Source organism: Triturus cristatus, chromosome 7, assembly GCF_964204655.1.
Source record: "Triturus cristatus chromosome 7, aTriCri1.1, whole genome shotgun sequence".
NCBI lineage: Eukaryota > Metazoa > Chordata > Amphibia > Caudata > Salamandridae > Triturus > Triturus cristatus.
In genome coordinates this window covers 140,679,275-140,701,248 of record NC_140590.1, presented here as the reverse complement: position 1 = coordinate 140,701,248, position 21,974 = coordinate 140,679,275, and the positions used below count along the sequence as shown (strand labels likewise).

Below are 21,974 nucleotides of genomic sequence, written 5' to 3'. Positions count from 1 at the left end.
ACCGGGTGGTAGGGCAAGGATTGGCTTTGTAGTCTCTTTCTAGGGACCTCAATTCACTCTCTGTGATTTGTAATTGGTTGTGTATTGCCTGCAGCACTCCGGCCTGTGTGCTGATGCACACACCCCTGATTGTTACCTTAGACGGATAACGTATCCAAGCTCTCCACTGAGCCAACATTTTCATCAAAGTCTTCAACTATAGCGGAGCGAAGTCTATCACAGGATACAGGATAGTCGTCTCCTAAAACTGCCTCATGAATTTGGTTGGGTTTGAGTAGATATTGAGAGTACAAGTTTCAGGGGTGCATGATAGGATAATGTCTTGGAGCGATGAGTAAGTCCTGTTGCCCAGGCACTAACCTCTCTGGTGATTAACCAACAGTCTCAGTGAGATCATGATCCATGTATACATTATACAAACATGCCCTCACACTGAGCCAGGTGTCAGAGTCTCCATATATCCACAATACCATATCCCTCCATACCATCTCATACAATCTTAGCAGAATGCTTAAGGTGCCAGTCAGCCACAGCTGATCGGTCAATCTCGGGGTCTAGTTATGTGTTAATGCCACCCCAATAATGGTCCTCAGAGGGAAGGTATGGATGTGGTGCCAGATGGTCATATAAAATCCAGGATCATCTACATTAGGGTGATAAGTATAAAACAGAGTGGCAGGTGTTCCACGAAGATTAACAGGGGGACCCAAAAGCTAGTTCTGTGTGGTTTGTGAGTGTGTTTCTTGCAAGAATACAATCTGTATGTGATGCCTGTTCAAATAGGAGAGTCACTGAAGAATTTTGCAAGGATTATTAAGCCCATATATGTTCCAATTTAGGAGGGCAATGTGTCCTCTGGATGTATCCATTTGGCCAACTTGTAGGCCGGCATTGTATTGCATATCAGATCAGGGTAGTGTGTGTGCAATGTATAGAAACAGAGGATAATGAAAATCTGCACTTGTGTGGTCACTGAAACAACAATCAAACAACCCACCCACCACCCACTTCAGCATCTCAACCATGCTAAAGACATTCCCATGATCAAAAAACAGGGGAAAAAAACAAAAACATAACAGTAAGATTCACCTCAGTCTAGAAGTTGCCATACATAGGTAGCATAGCAGGTGTTCCCTCTGAGAAACCACCAGATTCACAGCATTCCTCCTGGTGCCCAGAGGTGGCTAGGACATTTAGCCGTGTTCCAGTCAGCGTAGTTGAGCCAGAAATTTAAGGCAGGGCTCATTGCAGGGAGGTTAGGGGCTCCACGATCATTCCCACACATGTTGCACCTCTTGTATTATTTGTATGAACTAGTACAAAGTGCCATCTCTAAAGTGTGAATGAAGTCAGTTGCCATCCTCATTAATGTCTTCTGCAGGCTGATATCGTTGCATCTCTGTGATTGTCTTAAGATAGCTCTTGGCCTCCTGTGGATTCACGAACATTTTCTGTGCTCCATGATAGTCTATGCAGAGGTGCGATGGGTAAAGCATAACATAAGAAATTTCATCCTTTCGCTACTGTTTATTGATGAGTAAGAACTCTCCGTGTGCTTTAGTGTAAAATCAGGGGAAAAAAGCAATGTGATAGCCCTGATACATGATTTCTTCCTTCTTGCGTGCCAATCTGAGCCCTTTGTCACGGTCACAATAGTTTAACAGTTTTGCAATTATTGGGCACAGGGTGCACCCGGAGGCGGATGTGTCATGAGAGACCGATGTGCTCTTTCTACCATCACCAGCTGTGACAACTGTTCAGGGCCAAACGGTTCTGGGGGAGTGTTTCTACATAAGTCTCCATTTACCTATGTTGGTGGATTCTGGAATGACAGTGATGCACAAGTTGTTTCTATGTGAGCACTATTCTAAATCCTCATTCTTGGTCTGTATGACTGCCAGGACTTTGTCCATATTCAGACATTTTGTGCTCACTGACTGTAGGCCATCTTCTGCGGTGGAGATTCTCTGCTACGCAGCTGTGCTGTGTGCCGTTTGCTTGTCAAGCTTTGTGCGCATGTGGGCTAGATGCAGGTTTAGTGACACTAGCTTTCCATCTATGGGCTGAAGGCTGTGCTGCATGCCGCCAGCATGGCTTCCAGGGCTGTCTTGTCCTGCCATCCCACTTTTTGTCTCTGGTTCCTCATAGTCTCCGGCGGGGTCTAGTAGAGTGCTGGATTTAAAATGTAGGCATGTTTGGGAGCAGTCCGCCTTCCCCGTAAGTGCCAGTCATTTCACTTCGGGTATCCTTGCGATGGCTGTCACCAGCCACTGACTCGTGAACCAGGGCTCGCTACATGCAGGAGAACTCTTTGAAGTAGCACAGCGGTGCAGTCCTTGATGAGCAGCCCCACCAGCACCCCATCCAGCCGTCACAAGTTATCCAGAAATGGGATGGAGGAAGGCCCTACACAGAACAGCTTTCACAACCATGTCACCTGATATTCAAGAGAAGTGAGTGTAGCAATAAGTGAAGTAATATGCAATTTGCCAGTTACATACAGATATGCGGCCTAATCAATGCTAGATAAGTGTGACTGACAGCTACGTCCCCCTTCTCGTGTTCAAAATATTTTATTGAAATTTCATGATAAACAATAAACATAGACATGCAAAAAAGTAATATTAAGCTAAATATCTATTACAATACGTACATCATATTCTCATATTCATTTCAATAGAAAATAAACTAGTCATATTCTTATAAAACTAAAAGGAGGGGGGGAAACATCTAATAACAAATTATTGTTCGGGCTATAAATAGAGCTACTATGACATATCGATTAATATAGGAACTGCAAAAAGGAGAACACGAAATAAATATACCATTAAGATGCAAAATGAATATCAACAGGAATCCAAAAAGAATGATAGAAAATAGAATTATGATTAACCCCAGACAAAGATAACTGAGCACCGCTTCTTGTAAAGATAACCCATGACCACCAAGCATGAACTGATAACTTAGAAACATCTTTCCAACAGAAGGCAATAGATTTTAGTGCAGCAGAAATTAAAAAATCAAAAAGTCTACATTCAAGATTACTTACATTTTGTGATAATGTAATGGATTTGCATATTAACAATTTATATGATATGTCTTCATGTATATTTAACACCTTCTTAATAATGACCCAAACTTCTGACCAAAATCTTGATATTAAAGGACAATCAAAAAGCATATGTCTTAACGAGCCAGGATGTAATTTACAATGCCAACATGTATCGGATTGAAGAAGTTTAGCTTGGAATAGACGTAAAGGAGTCCATAAAGAATTAAATAAAATATAGGAATTGGTTTGATAAAGTGAGACAGGTAACCAACCAGATATATTACTAAGCCATATAGTTTCCCATGTATCAAAAGACAATGAAAGTGAAAGTTCATTATTCCAGAAGGTTGCAATCATATTTATGTGACTTCCTAGAGTGTTAGATAATTTTTTATATAAAATAGAAACACCGTGAGCTGTCATTGATATAGTTTGGATATAAACGGATAAGTCAGCTTTAACATTAGATGGAATAGCTTGCGGAAAGGAATCTAAAATCGAATTAGTTAAATATTCGTATTTAATAAGATAAGATTGAGATAAACCAAACCTTGTTTGTAGATCCTCAAACGGTATAAAAGTATTGTTGGAATAAACGTCTCTTTAAGATAAAAAATACCAGCCTTAATCCATGAAAACCAAAAACTAATATTCCTATTTAGTTTAATAACATTGCTATACCATAATGATAACTCATCAGTATTATACATGGGATATAGAAAAATGGAATCTAGATCATTAAAAATCATTTTAGTGGATTTGAGAATGACAGATTTATGAAAAAATTATGATTTATTAGACATAGTTAACAGAGTTGGTAATGGAAACGGCTTCACAATAGATTCTTCAATTTGGAGCCAAGAAGGTGGATTATGTAAAAACGAGTGATTAAACCATATGGCACTTTGTTTCAAAGTAAAAGATTTATGATAAAGAAAAAAATCTGGGATACCAAATCTAGCATTACATTTAGACATTTTTAACTTTTTATAACTAATACGAGGTGATTTGTTATTCCAAAGAAATTTGGAGAGAAGTTTATCAACATCTTTATAAAACTTTAATGGGAATTGAGTAGGAATCATGGCAAGGGTGTAAAAATTTTAGGAGCAATATTCATTTTAATAGATTCCATTCTACCCCACCATGAAAGATGCAGTGATGCCCATTTAGTCGTTTTGTCTTTAATATAATCTAAGACAAAATTACAGTTTAAAGTTATCGTAGATTTTATGGATGAAGAGAATAAAATACCAAGATATTTTAATTCATTCTTTTGCCAAATAATTTCATTCATGGAAATCATATCAGGAGTACAATAAATGTTTAAAGGGAAAAATTCTGTTTTGTTAGTGTTTAATTTGTAACCAGAAACCATAGAATACTTTGTTATAATCTCTAATAAAGAAGGAAATGAGGATAAGGGATCGCTAATAAATAAAAGTACATCATCAGCATATGCTAAGGTTTTAATAATAACCTCCTTAATATTAATTCCTTTAATATTATCACATTTTCTTATAGAGGTAAGAAAACGTTCAATGCCAATTAAAAACAATAGTGGGGAAAGGGGACACCCTTGTCTAGTACCTCTAAAGAGGGAGAATTGATTTGAAACTTGGCCATTAATAAATAGACGAGCAGTAGGAGCAAAATATAGAGCTGAAATCATGCGAATACAATTGTCACCAAAATTAAATGATGATAAAGCATGAAATAAAAATTGCCAATTAAGTTTATCAAAGGCTTTTTCAGCATCCAAAGCCATAATTCCCGAAGGAATAGCTAACGTATGACCCTGTTCAATGACATGAAACAAAGTTCTTGTATTATTTGCAGAGTGTCTACTTTTCATAAAACCAGATTGATCTGAATGTATAATAGATTCTAATACAGGGGATAATGGTGTGGCTAATATTTTGGCATATAATTTACAATTTTGATTAATTAAAGATATAGGGCGATAATTAGATACAAGAGAGGGGTCTTTATCGGGTTTGGGAAGAACTATAATTAAAACTTCAGTAAAAGAACCTGAAGTAATTCCTGTAGAGCCAAACGTTTTAAAAAGTTGAAATAATAAAGGTAAAAGATGGGACTGAAATTCTTTATAAAACTCCGCCGGGATACTATCAGGACCCGGACATTTATTTTTTTTAAGAGATTTTATAGCAGACAAAATTTCATCCTTAGTAATTGGAGAGTCAAGCCCCATTTTATCTGATTGAGAAATTTTAGGTAAACCACATGAGGATAAAAAGGAATCAACTAAAGAATCATTATGAAATTCAGGTTTATCATATAACTTAGAGTAAAAATCCAAAAATTCATTAACAATGTCTTTATGAGATATAGCAATTTTACCATTGGATCCATGAATAGAGATTATTTGAGCTTTGTCTTTTTTGATGCGTAGGTAATTCGCTAAAAGTCTTCCAGATCTATTTGCATTAAAATTAAATTTAGCTTTGGCTTTAGAAATCTGAATGCCAGCTCTTTTACTAAGAATTGTATTAAATTCCAATCAAAGCTTTTGCAACTTAACTGTATATTGAGGATCATTAGACGTAATAAAAAGTCGTTCATATTTCGCTATTTGTTTTTCTAACTTTTTAATACTGGCATTAAAGGTCTTATTTTCGTGAGCCATAATAGAAATAGTAACCCCTCTAATGTAAGCTTTAAAAGCATCTCATCTATTAACCATTGAAGTAGAACCTTCAGGATTAAACTGAAAAAAATAATGATTGGCGGAGAGGAGTTTTGGTTTATTATGTTCATTAAGAGCTATACCAGAATTCATTCTCCATCTAGACTGGTTAGTAAAGGTTGAATTTAAATTTAGAATTCAAGAAATTATAGCATGATCAGAGACGTCAATGTTACCAATCTTAGGGGTAGTAACAGAGTTGATCAGCTGTTTTGTGACTAATATATAATCGATCCTAGAATGAGAATTGTGAGGGTTTGAAAAAAAAGTAAAGTTTTTTTCTGTAGGGAAATGTAGACGCCAAATATCAACTAACTTAGTGGTTTGAAGAATTGATTTAAAAGCAAAATAAACCTTAGGAGGATGGAATTGAGTACGAGATAATCTGTCTAATAAAGGATCAGATATGACATTAAAATCAGCTGCAACAATTAAAGGCACACTACCAATTTTTACAACCTCAGTTGAATGATTAGTCCAAAAAACAGGGTCATCTGCAGTAGGGCCATAACCATTTAATAGAAATAAGATAGAATCATGAACTTTAACCCTAACAATTAAATATCTCCCATCCGTATCTGTAATTTTGCTCAAAATTTTGCAATGCGATTTTTTTGCAAATAATATAGCTACACCATTTTTCTTGCCAATAGCAGGAGAAGAAACAATATTGTCAACCCATTTTTTCTTCATATAATCTAAGATTTTATCATCTATATGAGTTTCTTGTAAAAACAAAAGTCAGCTTTGCAACAACCCAAATAATCAAAAATGTTTGTACGCTTCACTGGATGGCGTAAACCTTTAACATTTAATGACACTATTTTAATATTAGCCATAACATAATAAAAAGGAGAGAAGGATTAGGAAGAGGAAAGTAAGAAAAGGCACAAATGTTAAGAAGAAAGTAGCTCCAGAACACACAAAAGGGGAGATAAAAAAATAAAACATAGAAAAAGGACAAACAAAATACATAAATATGAACATTGAAACGCACACACGCTCTACAAGCATGGCCGGAGCCGTTGGAGCCCAAAATACTATGAATTTATATAAATCTGTCAGAGAAGATCATACTGGAAAAAATCAAGTTGTAGGGTCATGAGTGTCCATAGATTGCTGTAATTGTTGATCTAGAAAATGTCGCAGATCTTCAGGACGCTGAAAGGATTTTGAAAAATTATCTTTCCAAATGCGCATTGTTGAAGGATCAAAAAAGGCCGTATTGGTAACCAAGGCTTCTTAATTGAGGGTGAAGATCAGTAAATCTCTTACTTATTGCAACAGTTTCTTTGGCAAAATCTTGATGAATAAAGATTTTGTGACCATTGACCATCAAAGCGGGAATTTCTCTGGCTGCTTTTCTGATCAGAACCAAATGATGGTGAAAAAGAACTTTAAATATCATTTGTCTAGGCTTGGTATGCTGAGGGTTGCGACGTGAAGGAATTCTATGAGCCTTATCAATTTCACATTTTTCTGGAAATTTGATATTTAAAAGACCAGGAATTAAGTTCTCTAAGTATAGTCGACAGTTAGTTCCCTCAACCTCTTCTGGTAAATTAAATATGCGAAGGTTGTATTGTCTATTGCGATTTTCCATGTCCAAAAGATGTGAGCACAAAAGTGATATTTTTGCCACAAGTGGGGTAAAAGCGTCGACTTTAACTTTATTATCCTGTATTTTAATTGAGTTATCTGATATTTTCATTGACATACTCGCCATTTCTTTCCGTACATTTTTAATTTCAGTCGCAATAGTTTCTGTATTAGCACGAAGCGCCTGAATTTCCTCTAGAATTAAAGATTGTGAAGGTTCAGATGACTCCACTACTTTTGATTTTATTGGAGGAGGTGAAACCTGCTGTCTTCTTTTATTGTTTAGAGGATTTTTATTATCTATTTTGAGAATAAATAATGAAAATTGAAGAAAAAAAGAACAGTTTATGAGTAGAAATAGCAAAAAATGCAAAATCCTCAAAATGACTGGTGCAGCAGCTAAACTGGACTAGGGGTGTGGCTAGGCCCAAGCCAGGCCCTTTCCTGAAGTATACTCTGCCCCCTTGACAGACTAACCAGGCAGTACCTCAAAGCAGAGCTGGGAGCAGGAACCAGGGAGCCAGAAACACCACTGCTGACGACCAAACAGGCTTGAAACCTCTTCAGAATGCAGGTAAGCTAATTATAATAGCAGCGACCTCATTTTAAAAGCTATTTTGACAGAATTTCGTCGTTTTATAGCAAAAAACGGGCGAAAACGCGGAGGAGCTCACCGGGTGGCGGCCATCTTGATTCGCGCGCTCGCGCGTCTCCGCTAAGTCCCCCTTCTAATTGTTTCGGCTCCTTAGGGGATCGTCCCTTGAGTGACAGAAAATCCCGGCGGCTCAGTTGTTGTTACTGTGTGCAGGACCTGAAGATTACTTCTTAGAATGTGGCCGGCCTTCGGTCTAAGCGGAGGAATCCAGATTGGCTGGATTTAATAAATTGTTATGATGTTGTTTGTTGTCAGTGAACCTGGGAATAGGACCATTGTCATATAAATGGGTACTTTTAATTTTGCAGTCCATCTTCTCGGTCACAGGCAGGAAGGGCAAAAGGAGGCTTGGTGATGTATGCCTCTGTAAAACTTTATGATTAGATTTTACTTTTTAAACTCCAAAAAACCTATGACCTTCTGCTGATAAACTTTTATCACAATATCTTTAATTCCTCAGTGAATAAGGCAGGGATGTTGACGACCTTGAAGCACACGTGCTTGATTTTGAAGATAAACAAAAATAAGAGTCCTTGATCGTTTGTTTGGGTGGGCGATTTAATATTCGCACGTGACCTTAAACTTGCTGTGCCCTGTGGCTTACAGGATGTTACGGATTTAGAGATCACAAATGTTAGACACACCCCATGCATTAGATAAAATATAATGTCTAAACATTTGGTATTTGCACAGGACTATATGTTTACCAGCATCACTCTACCTCCGACCTCCAGTGGAGCTGCTAGTGGCAGTAACGCCGATCATATGATACTTTCATCAGACCCATTCCACATCCCAAAGGACTATGAGGTGATGGCGAGTTGTATAAGCGATCACAGTCCTCTCATTCTACTTCTTAATATCGACCTTGTCAATAAGGAAGCATGCTTCATTTGGGGACATTAACTATTCAAAGAAGTCTGAATTAAGTGGGATAAGGTGGACAAGCGTCAATTCATGTGGGTCTCTGTGGAGGAAAACCAGCAGCCACTTACCTTGAGTTACCAAGAGAGAGTAGTCCCACGCATTGTTCTTACCGCATGTAACTCTTGCAAGTTGGCAGTGGCTAGGTGTCCACGACAAACAAAAACTGATTGGTTTAATCGTGCCTGTTCCCCTACTCACAAATGTCATAAGTTAGCTTTGAGGGAACGTCCACCTGATAAGAACAAAGTAATCTCACCAGAGAAGACTATAGTACATCAGTAGCAGCAAGTAAGATAGGAATAAAGTGTAGGATAGTAGTACTTTCTAAGGAGTGGTTAACCATCCATTTTTTTCTAACTATGCTAGGCCACTGATAGACACAGTAATCCTAGTTCAAGCATGGGTTGATCATTTTACTAAGATCTTCAAGCCAAAGACCAGGGACAAGTGGACACGGAGGAGATCACCTATGATCGAGAGGCCGCCATTCCCTTAGGAAAATCCATTGATGTTAAGGATGTGGCCTTGGCTATTATTAACAGTTCCTCAGGCAAAGCACCTGCTCCGGAGGAAATTCCGATGGACCTATTAAAAGAACATCTCTCACTTTGGACCCCTATACTTATAAACGTATTGAAAGCAGCTATTGTAGGTCTATTAATACCAACCTGGCAGGAAGCTGTCGTTGTCCCAATATTTAAGAAGAGGGACAAAGGACTCCCTAGCTGTAATCACCCTATTGTATTACTAGGTAGCACTGTCAAGATCATTGGCAGAGTGATTCTCTCTGGGCTTGAGGAATGGGTACTTGAGAAAAAGGTACTGTCAGATGTGCAGTTTGGATATCGCCCTGGGCTAGGCACCGTGGATCAGTGCCTAAATTTACATTTAACTACACAAAAATATGCCAGAGCAAAAAAAGGTTCAATGCATCTGGCTTTCATGGATCTCACCTGCGCCTTTGATATGGTGCAACGCTCTAAACTTTGGGACATAATGGAGGGCATGGGCATAGACAAGGCTTTGATTGATCTGCTTCACCGGCTACATTGGCACACTACAGCAAAAATACAGTTCTGCAATGAGGGTAAACTCTCTCCTAAAATAAATTACACTGTGGGGATATGATGGGGTCGAGCTATCGATGCTTTCCTATTTCTACTTTGTAATCAATTGCCTAGAAAAATTCTTGCGCTCAGTGGGGAAGGACCTGCCCAAACAAGGTCCCGCCGCGTCCCAGTACTATTGTACATGGATGCCGTGGTGTTGCGAGCTAGAAATGCAAATGCCAACAAGTTCTTCTTGATGCTTTTTGTACACCCGTAAATGTTGTAGGGCTGAAAAGCAATCTTAGGTTTTTTTGTAGTGGAATGAGGGTCAAAGTTTTCCAAACCCATGACATTTAATTTATCAGGGTAAGGGGTGGCCCAGGTCCAGAATTTCACATATTTGGATATGTGTTAGAGCAAGTAATTAGAAGTTTTTGTTAAAATGCAGGTCTGTCCAATTCCAGTGGTCGGTTGACTCGATTTTTCATTTTGATAAAAGGCTGGGTCACAAACCAGTGAAAGAATGCGCTCATATTTTTAAAAGTAAATGCCTTTCAATTAATGCTTGAGTGTAGGGGAACATAGATGATGATTGTATACAAAATGTCAAACACATTTTTGCACGGACTCATGGCTCTGCCACAATCTACATCTACCCCTTTCAATCATGCAGAGGTTGGCTTTGGTTTTGTGGAAGACTCCATCCAATTGCAACTTCTGTTGTGACTAAGAGAATGAAGAAACCCGGAAGGTAATTTTACTAGATCTGACTGTCTTACCATGGAGTATGTACATGATTTTCCCTGACTGAGATATATAATATGAACATCTTTAAGGAATTGGGGGCCCCTGAACAGTACGCAAATCCAGAGAAAACTGATAAGAGATTTTTTTTTTTAAATTGGTGTCATAATGAGCGCAAGGAGCTAATGTATGTAATACAGTCTGGTGAGTCTCTATGGACTGGAATTGTAAGACCCACTCCTGAAGCCTATTTATCATTTATTTCAAATGCATGGTATAGATTTTTGCTTAAGAGGCTACGTTTTAATCTTGTTCATTTTTGCTGGCATTTCCTACCCAAGGTTCTTGGTTTACAAACTTCTCGTGTGCCCTTGTGACGGTCGTTCTATTCAAAGCACAGTGCACATTATGTTATTTTGTACACTTTATACTACTTATCAGAGTACAAGCCTGATTTTTTATTTTTGCAGCGACTTGAGAGCCCTGAGGTCTGTTAAGCAGTGATCAATTTGATTAAATGATCATTGATGTTAAGGAAGAAATATTGATCACAGATTTGGTACAATACATTTTTGTCGTATGTTTCTCCTCTTTAACGTTTTCATCTATAACTGAGGCTTAACCGGTGTTTATGTAAGGGCAACAAAACTAGTGTAATATATTTTTAATTATTTTTTGTGTGTTTTGAAACAGTGTTTTTAACTTTTTTTATTGGATCTTTAAGTATGTCTTTATATATGTTGTGTTCATACTGTGTACTTCTATGGCTATTTTCTACTAGCAGAATACATTTATTTGATTGATTGATTGATAAAACGGGGACCCAATCTCCAATAGCAATGGCTTGTGTTATTTTCTAAACTCTTCATCCACCATCAGACTCACTCTCAGATTCTGTTATTTGCTTTTTTTGCCTATTTCCAAATAAAGCAACATACAGGAAATGGCACACGGATATCAGGAAATTAATGCCACATTGTGAGTAGAAAGGTGGAAGTTGTTATTCATCTAGACACATAATAGGGGATATAACTCTTAATTAGTTAAACATATCAAGTTAGCACCATGTGACGTCATGCTATGATCTCTGCACCGGAAGTGTCACCCTCAGTTAGTTTTGTTATGAAGTTTTGGAAGGATTCTAGTTAGTGGCCATTCTCAGCCTCAAGTTTCATTTCCCTAAGCTCTCGCCCACTCTTGTTCTTCCACCATAGAATCTCCACAAGCAGCATCCATCATTGTACATCACTGTGAATTGCTGCACGGACAGTGCCATCTTCAGCAGCAGGGTGGATGACACCATATCCACACGAGGCCATAATTCGGACTGTGTAGATGTCAGGGATCCATCCAACCCAAATTGCTTATGGGTACCTCTACAGTGCGGGGCTACTTAAGAGGCACCCTTGTGTAGTGTGTCTTCAGAAATAGATCTCAATAAACTATATTTGTGGGAAAGATCCCTATATGTTGGTGATTTAGATACCAGCCAAAGTGGATACTTCTCTAGCTGTCTCTAACATGTATGATACACACCTCCTGGATAGGTTAGAATAGATGATGCTAGGTATAGCAAAGATGGTACAAGATATAAACGACCATTGATAATACATTGGTTTTTAAGCAGATCCTCTTTGCCAAGTTGGAACAAGATAATACTGTATGCAGGGCTATTCACTCTCTTAGGCACCAGATATTACATTCTTTACATACGTTGTGTAGGTTCAAAATGTAAGTGCATAGGTACTTTCTGAGGGCTAGTTCTTGGATTGGGAGTGGAGCCTAGCTACAGTGTCTTTGAAAGGCTTTTAAAGATATTTGAGTCAACCAAGGTAGAGGCTTGTAATTGTCACTGTACTTCTTTCACAAGACTTCCCCCCAGCCCTATTTCTTTTCATGACTATTACCTCTTGTCCTATTTGATTTTATGGCTCTTTCCTGTAGCCTTACTCTGTTCCTCATTGTTTAAAGCTTGCATTGATTTCTATCATAGCATTGATGAAAGCATTTCAACTTAAACTGTGTGCTATTTTTGCAGAATTGTAGCATCTGCCTATATTACTGGGAACATTATCTCACTATATTCACAACAAGCAATACTTTTATTGCATCTGTCATTTGTATGAATGTTTGTATTAGCGTGTGGAATATATACACCAATAAATTGGATTTAATGAACTAGCAGTGCCCCTGTTGATCAGTTGTGATCAAACGTATTTTCTGGTTTGTGCACTTCCTAACTGAAAAGAATAAGTGCAATTATGAAAAGAACTATGTTCTCTTTTTGGATTAAAAAAACTTTAATCAGAGGATGAACATTTGTTTTTCTGTTACTCCACTTGACTAATACTCATTTTCTTGATGTCCTCTGTCTTTCATTATTTCCTCATTAGAATCTGCGGCAGATGTTACTGTGTTATTGATAAGTATCTAAGTGGTAATACCAACAGGAACATGAAACTTTCCATTGCCTCTGATTCCTGAGCCTTCATTTGTTTGTTTCAGACATCGCAAGAAGAGTGTGAGGAAGAGGAGGAAGAGGAGGAAGAACCAGAAGAGGAGGAAGGAGCAGAGGAGGAGGAACAAGTGGAAGAGGAGGAGGAACAAGTGGAAGAGGAGGAGGAGGAAGTAGAAGAGGAAGTGGAAGAGGAAGAAGAGGAGGAGGTCGCAGAAGAAAAGGGAGAGCCTGAAGACCCAGAGGTAATATCATATGTAGGTTTTCCGAATAACCAGTGACATCTTGTAGGGGAACTGTAACAATATTCTATGCCACTGAGTGAACTGGTTTGCATCCACAATGCTTTAACCAACGCACCTGATCTTTTATTTGTGTCTATCAATAATTTGCATATATTAACATGCTGAAGGCTTTAGGAGTTGAAAAGACAGTCCGATGTTTCATGTTATCACTACCTTTTATATAAATTGATATCAAAGGGCAAGTGATGTCACTTCCACTATCAATATCCCATGCTGCCAGTGAACTAATGTCAGCGAATGTACAGAGAATTTCAACGCTTAAGCCAACGTGAGGATATTTAGTCATGTTTACTCACCAGCATAACTATCAGTGCAGATAACAAACAGAAGCTACCTAACAGCACAAGTCACACTTTGGCTGTAGAGGTGCTCTACATAAGTCTCACAGTACGTAACAGATGATTGGACATACAACATAACCAGGGGTAAAATAATAGTTCTTTGACTAGAAGATAAGAGACTACTACTGACAATGTATATAATAACAATTGTGTTTTCCACATTGCCTATGGAGTTTCTTTTTTATTGTTTGTGTAACACACTCAGAAGATCATTGCAGAGATCAGAGCAGTAGTTACATAGAAAAAGGTGGAGGAGACGCTACAGGCAGAACAAAAAATTTGTTAAATACTGAACATATGCTGAAGAGGTGGCTCTAGAGTTATTGGGCTTTTCCTAATGCGAAGAAGCAATGGAACAGAGCTCCAGTAGGAGGAGTCTTAAGCACAAAGTGTTTGGCCCAAACCTTTCAGTGGGGTCTTTGGTGGATATTATTATTTTGAAGGCAGATCATAGGCGTCTGCTTGGGCAGGAAGGTGTGATAGTTTGCAATAGTAATCCTAGGCTGTCCTGTGGAAAGCCTTGTGTACCAGGCAAAAGGTTTTTAATTTAGTCCTTTGTTTGATTGATGACCATTGGATTGATTGTAAAGCTTAAGTGATGTAATCAGGACCTTTCAGTCCATAGAAAAGTAGGATGGTGAAGCTTTGTGATCTCTGTAGTTTATCTGTGTTTTTCAGGCAGGCATGTGTAGACTCAACTATAGTAAGTGGGATGCAAGACAGCCACTGTTAGGGTGATGGTGAGGATGTTAGTACAGCATCTTGGATCCTAGATCCTTGTTTATCAAAAAATATCTCAAATATTTACTGGTATTCCTATTACCACGTCCTAGTCCCAGACCTTACATGTGAGAAAGATGCCAGATAGACACATCTGTAGCTACAAAACTCTTTATTCTATTCTCTGCGTCTGGCTTGGAAGGCCCTGTAATGAGAAATACAAACCTTTTTTTTTAACTTTAAAAAAACTTTATTTCGACCACAGAGGCCATAAAAGCAACAGTACATAACAACAATTTTTGTACAAAGCACAACACATTTTAGCCACCAAAGCAAAATACAGAAACCAATTAAATTGATATATCCGAAGGATTAACAATTGGTAGCAAATTTCCTCCGCTGCAACCATACAGCATTTAAGAAACGTGAGACAGCGAGTACAATTGGGGGATGGGTGTCGTATTTTAAGACTCGCAGGGCGTTAGCACAATCACGAAAACCAAGATTCTTACAAATTAATTTTACCCAGCGATTTCTGTGTGCACGGTATGTTGGGCAGAAGAAAAACACATGCTTTTCGTCCTCCTGTTTATAGCCACATGCAGGGCATAAAATACTTTTGTTAATGTCCCATTTAGAAGTAAAAGATCTTAGTGGTAAGGTACCTATTCTAAATTGGACGTATAACTTCCTAGCAACAGGGGGGAAAATCACATCCAAAAATGACTCCCTTTCATAATTCGGTTTAACCAAAAGAAACTGCTCCATCAGCCTACCTACATTTGGGTTCATGTGCAAGCGAAGTAGATTAAAATGCCTGATTTCCTCAGCAAGATTGGTTTTAGAAACAGCTGGGCAAGAAATTCCTGGAGTGTCCCAGAGTTCCTGGCGACCAATCTTGCGGCAAATATCCCTGACATAAATTAACCAAGGGATATTCATGTGTTTTATTACGGGCCAAAGCTCCAGAAAGTCATCTCTATAAACTTCAAGGTCCGGGTTGGACCAAAGTCTCTTCCAGTATTGCACAGGTCGGGCCGCCACCACTTCTTCAATTGGAAGCAGTCCCAAATCAAATCTAATGGGGACTAGCGGTGTGCTAGAGGGTAAGCTTAACAATTTCCTTATAAAGGAATTTTCTACCCTCGATAGACTACCTATTTTGGAATGACCCCATAGTTCCGCTCCATAAGTCGAAGCCGGTCTGGCCTGTGTTTTAAAAATCTCAACTACTGGTAGAGCTGGTTTGAAAGCTGAACCTTTGAATAATCTGGCCATGCCCCCTGTGGTTTGGGTCAGCTTGAGGGTAGAATTAATGACCTGACCTCCCCAGCCCAGGTCTTGTTGCAGTATGATCCCTAAATAAGTAAACGTTTTCACCCGTTCCAAAGGGATGGCGTTTAGAACTGGGTTGGGGCGAGTACGTTTAGGAGGGTTAAGGATCATAAATTTGCTTTTTGCAAGATTAATCTCAAGACCCCGGTCACTGCAGAAATCTAGAAAGCCATCTAAAATGCGCTGAATTCCCATGGGAGTGCGTGACAACAACAAGGTGTCGTCAGCAAACATTAACGCTGGTACCTTGCCCGAAGCAAGCCTGGGAACATCAGTGTCTTTTAGAGCTAGTAGATGGTTTATGAGCCCGTTGATGTAAAGGCAGAACAAGGTGGGCGCTAGCACACATCCTTGTCGTACTCCACGGCTAACTGGGAAGCGTTCGGAAAGTTCCCCATACTTTCCGCATCTAACCTGGGCAAAGTTGGACGTATGTAGATTTTTCAGGACCTCTAGAAGATATGAGGGAACATTTAACATCTGGAGCACAGCCCAAAGCTTTTCTCTAGGGACCAGATCGAATGCAGATCTTAAATCAACAAATATGAGGTAGAGGCTGCCACCCTCTATATTCACAGACTTCCAGAATAAGACCTGGAGACGAAAGATCTGGTCCAGAGTTGAGGTGCCCTTCCTAAAACCAGCCTGCAAAGGGCTTAGGATGTTATTTTCTTCTTCCCAAGCCTGTAATCTATTCAGAATTATGCGCCCGAATAATTTTTGGGTCGTATCAATTAGGCTTATCGGGCGATAATTCGAAGGCTGTAAGGGACAACCTTTTTTGTGGATAGGCACTATCTCAGCCCCTCGCCATGTTAACGGTGGTTCTGCCCCAAATAAAATGGAATTAAAAAGAACACATAGGTAAGGCGCCCATATCGCGGGTTCGGACCTAAAAAGGTCACCTGGGATTTTGTCCAGACCCGGCGCTTTATTGGGAATGAGCGTAGAAATGGCATTTTCGACCTCCTGGATCGTAATTCGTGGGGTAGGTTCAGCACAAAAAGTTGGGTTAGAAAAGGAATCACTTAAGGAGGATGAATCAAAATTTGCTATAGAATATAGACCCCCAAAATGCCCTTCCCATACTGCAGGAGCTATGTTGGAGCCAGTGATGGTATCAGGATCTTTCTTGCCATTACTGACAATGGCCCAAAAAGTCCTAAAATCCTTATGCTGTAGTGATAGTCTCAGCTCCCCCCACTTGTCATCTTCCCAGGATTTCTTGGCCCTGTCAATCTGTTTTATATTGCACCCGGGCTAATTTTGTCCTGGATTTGTCTTTAGCTTTTATAGCCAAGATCAACTCAGATTTTAACTTCCTACACTCAGAAGTATACCAAGAATGTTTGTTAGCCACATGGGCCTTAGGGGCCTCGGATCTAGAAAAAACATCTAAAAGTCTCGTAGCTAACTTGGTATGGATGGTAACAGGGTTAGATAAAGTTTCAACAGAGGAGCAATTCAACACAACTTCAGCCATTTCAGAAAGACATGGAAGTGCCAAACTATACATTTCTGCCAGTTTCACGGGACACGTAAGAATACTTGGCCATCTAACTCTCCGCTTATTATTATGGAGAATAAGAGGTTGCTTAACAGAGAGCATCCCATTGTCATAGGTTGCAAGTCCCCACTGATCAGGTTTTAGTTTCAGGGTGAGAGCATTGTGATCACTATCGTCACGGGCGATCACCCTAAAATCCAAAACCTTATCCCAGGATTTTATGTCAATCAGGATATAATCCAAAATCGATAAATGCCCAGCTCTGTTGAAGGTAGTTCGTCCAGGCTGGTCAGATTTGAATCTGCCATTACAAGCCCTCAACGATAGGGAAAGGGAAAGAGAATAAATTTGCAACACTAGTGGGGTATAATGGCTTCGGGAATATTTAAATATGTATCTTCCGCCGCAGGGTCGTTTTGTGCAAGAAGGCTAAGTGGCTCATATTGACAATTAAAATCGCCACCAACTATAACAGAGTATCCTGGGTTTAAAGTCAAAATAAAATCATTCAAAGCTGTAATAACCTTGGATTCACCACCTCCTGGAGAGGGTCTTGAATAAACGTTTAAAAGAACTAGGTATTTGTTCCCAGGTAATTCTAATAAAACACATAAAATGTCATCAGATCCCGTTTGTAGTTGCCTGGCCGTAACACCAAGGTGTATTGCAACCCAGGTACTAAGACCTCCAGAAGGCCTCCCCCTGCCACTAGAGGAAGCACAAATACCAAAGGAGGCAAACCCATCTCGTTGGTAGTTTTCCGTGGCCCAAGTCTCTTGTAGCAGGCAGATATCAAATGTATCCATAAAACTGCCCCAGTCTTCATAAGTCTGTTTGTTCTTTAAACCCGCTACATTCCAAGAAATGAGATTGACGTCAGCCTTAGGCTCCTGGCTAGCAAGAGAGAAACTAGGGGAGCTACAAACTTTACCCACGTTTGCCCTTCCGTTTTCCTGTGCTGGCCCCCCCGGCAAAGACAATGCGGGAGGGTCTTCCAAGTAAACGACGGAGCTTTCCGTGTGACAAGCTACCTTGGAAGTTGATATGTGGGCAAGGAGAGGGGGCTCAGGCAAAAAGCAGTTAATCCCCCTATCGAGCTTGGTGTTATTTAGCTCTTTCTGGGCCCCAGTCGAGATAAGAGAAACAATGGGGACCAGACGTCAGTCCACCTGATCTAACACACTATAGTTATTGAAATGAAAGTGGGATTCAAGAGCTGGTGGGCAAAATTGCATGTCAGCTTGTATTGTGTTAGGCCAACGAGAAGTAGAGCCCACCTGTTCCCAACCTGGTCCCATCACCACATGTCTCCTAGAGGCTTCACAGCCTATTGTAGATGGACCCGGATAGAAATAGGTTAACGGAAGGGCTTTAATAGATGTTTCAGCACTACCTAAGGTACGTGACTGCGTGTTGCAAATGTAACCAACTGTTCTAGTGTTCCTAAAATTGATTACAACGCAATCACCCTGTATATCTTTTGTTCTGTGGCCCACCCAATCCAGCCGTCTTGCAAAGAGAATTTCGCTCTTACACCCAGTTGGAAGCGGTTTATGGCAGTTCAGCTAATGGATACACTTGTTCTTGAGCATACTAAAATCCTCCTTTATACCCTTATCCAGAGTCGGAACACCTGTTAGTACCACCACAAACGGGACTGATGCAGGGGGAAGGTCCAAGCAAATCGGCTTGGGTTTCATTTGAGTGGCATAATTTAAACAGGTAGGTGTTTCGGGTGGCAGATTTTTAGTGCTCACTTCAAGAGGTGTGTTAGTGGTAGCGGTATTACCCCTGCTCTCAGCATTTGCAGTAACAATTGGTAGCCCAAGGCTGTCAGAAGTTGGATGGGTGGTGGTACCAAACCTATCACGCTGCATGTTAGAATCAACTGCAACTCCTGATCTCTGGGTAGGGGATTTTGTTGCAGGTACAGTTGGTTCAGCACAGTTTGTTACAGTAGGGGAGGGGTTGGTATTAATATGGATGCCCTCCTCAATTTTCCCCTGAACATCAGCAAACCGCAATTCGAAATCAGAGAGTTTTTTTTCTATTTCAGCAAGTCTATTATGCAGTGGAAGACATGTGGCTGTAAGTAACTGCTCTAGTTTTGACCAGAATTCTCCTCCAACTTCCATAGGTAGGTTACACTCTGTGCTTTTAGATGCTAAGTTGACCGGTTCAGTGTTGACTGCACAGTTCGTTACTCCAGGTTTGGACCGCTTGGCGTATATCGATCTTTTATTCGACAAAACTATGGCACTCCGCTTTCGTCTCACAGTCTTTTTTGTTGAAGTAATATTAGTATCTACTGAACGAATCGGTTGGCCAGATCTAGTGAACCCCACAGTGTTCAGAGGGGAAAATAGAACCTGGTCAACAGACTCTTCACACTCAGTAGAGCTATTGGTGTTATGAATCAGGGCTGGAGTGGTCAATAGTCTTCCCTGAGTATCAACCGGATTACTGAGAGTGCGAATGTTGGTTGGTGACAACACTGTTGATATCTTTCCCAAGGACGACCTTTTAGTAAACACTTGGTCAAGAGAGAGCCTTTTTTCAGTTAACTCGATTTCTCTTTGTAAGACCGAGGAGGCTCTCGTGATGAAGTTATCAAGCGTACCAACAACTCCAGACCCTGTAAGGGACTTCCTCCCCTTTCCTACACCTCCAGTTGCCATTCCCAATACGCCAGACACAGTATCAGGGAAGAAGGACAATGATCGTGTGGGGCCAATAGTGCAATGGATCAAATACAGCACAAGCAGTCACAGGCAACAGGGGACGAATATGTATCCACGTACCACAACAGCCAAGAGCAGTGGCCCGTCCCGTCCTCTGCCGATCTCTTACGAGCTCAGACGAGCCCACCCTTTGCCCGGGCTTCGCCCCGGACTACGCCCCGCACGCGTCCCGCTCACGCGTGAGATGGAGTCAGTGTAATAGCGGTAGGAGGTGTGTCCGGGAAGAGGATCAGGTGCGTTCACTTATTGCAGCCCAATGCACCCTGGTCCTCGCAGTCCCTGTTAGTGGCAGCCTCTCGTGATGGCCGCGCCAGTCGCTCTCCCCACGCAGTTACCAGCAACTCCTCGGTGGTGATGACAGCTAAAATAAATGTCTAAAACAGAGTCCGCGCCTGCGAGCGGCACCCGCGAGGCGTTTTGTAGCGAAGGAGGCAGTGGGAGGTGTGTCCGGGAAGAGGATCAGGTGCGTTCACTTATTGCAGCCCAATGCACCCTGGTCTTCGCAGTCCCTGTTAGTGGCAGCCTCTCGTGATGGCCGCGCCAGTCGCTCTCCCCACGCAGTTACCAGCAACTCCTCGGTGGTGATGACGACTAAAATAAATGTCTAAAACAGAGTCCGCGCCTGCGAGCGGCACCCGCGAGGCATTTTGTAGCGAAGGAGGCAGTGGGAGGTTTGTCCGGGAAGAGGATCAGGTGCGTTCACTTATTGCAGCCCAATGCACCCTGGTCCTCGCAGTCCCTGTTAGTGGCAGCCTCTCGTGATGGCCGCGCCAGTCGCTCTCCCCACGCAGTTACCAGCAACTCCTCGGTGGTGATGACAGCTAAAATAAATGTCTAAAACAGAGTCCGTGCCTGCGAGCGGCTCCCGCGAAGCGGGGGCCGCGAGGCATTTTGTAGCGAAGGAGGCAGTGGGAGGTGTGTCCGGGAAGAGGATAAGGTGCGTTCACTTATTGCAGCCCAATGCACCCTGGTCCTCGCAGTCCCTGTTAGTGGCAGCCTCTCGTGATGGCCGCGCCAGTCGCTCTCCCCACGCAGTTACCAGCAACTCCTCGGTGGTGATGACAGCTAAAATAAATGTCTAAAACAGAGTCCGCGCCTGCGAGCGGCTCCCGCGAAGCGGGGGCCGCGAGGCGTTTTGTAGCGAAGGAGGCAGTGGGAGGTGTGTCCGGGAAGAGGATCAGGTGCGTTCACTTATTGCAGCCCAATGCACCCTGGTCCTCGCAGTCCCTGTTAGTGGCAGCCTCTCGTGATGGCCGCGCCAGTCGCTCTCCCCACGCAGTTACCAGCAACTCCTCGGTGGTGATGACAGCTAAAATAAATGTCTAAAACAGAGTCCGCGCCTGCGAGCGGCACCCCAATACAAACCAGAAACTCTCCTGATCATTGTTACCAAACCCACAAGCTGTAGGCCAAGAAGGGAGGTAGGGGAATACCAAGGCCTGGGACGACTAGGGAGGAATTTGAGTGAAGGCGTGATAAGTAAGCAAGCATTACTGTTGCAGGGATTCTGTTTGGAAATAGAACTATGCCTGGAATCACAGGACATAAGAATGTAGGGACTGAGTCTTTGTACCACATCAGTACCTAGGAGCCCAAATCTGACAAGCTCATAGTGCCTTACCTGAAACTCCTAACCTTCCAGATTAACAGGTAATGAGCAACCTAGAACACAACACTCTAGTCCCCAAGGGAACCTTTTTTTCTCTCACTCCTGCATGTCCATAATAAACAAAATGAAAGACACTAGGAAAGTTTACAATGTTTATTGAAACTACTGTTGTCTATTATGAAGCCGGTTTGCGGCAACTAGAAAACATATACAATAAAGCAAAGT

The 21,974-nt window shown here is 41.0% G+C and overlaps 1 protein-coding gene across 1 annotated transcript in view; it reads left to right on the top strand.

Moving 5' to 3' along the window:
* Window positions 1–21,974, top strand: part of LOC146809052 (uncharacterized) — a 477,319-nt gene that overhangs the window by 316,978 nt on the left and 138,367 nt on the right. The window contains exon 20 of the mRNA XM_085614821.1: window positions 13,242–13,436. Within this exon, the coding sequence (XP_085470947.1) occupies window positions 13,242–13,436 (195 nt within the window). The remainder of the gene's footprint in view (window positions 1–13,241; window positions 13,437–21,974) is intronic.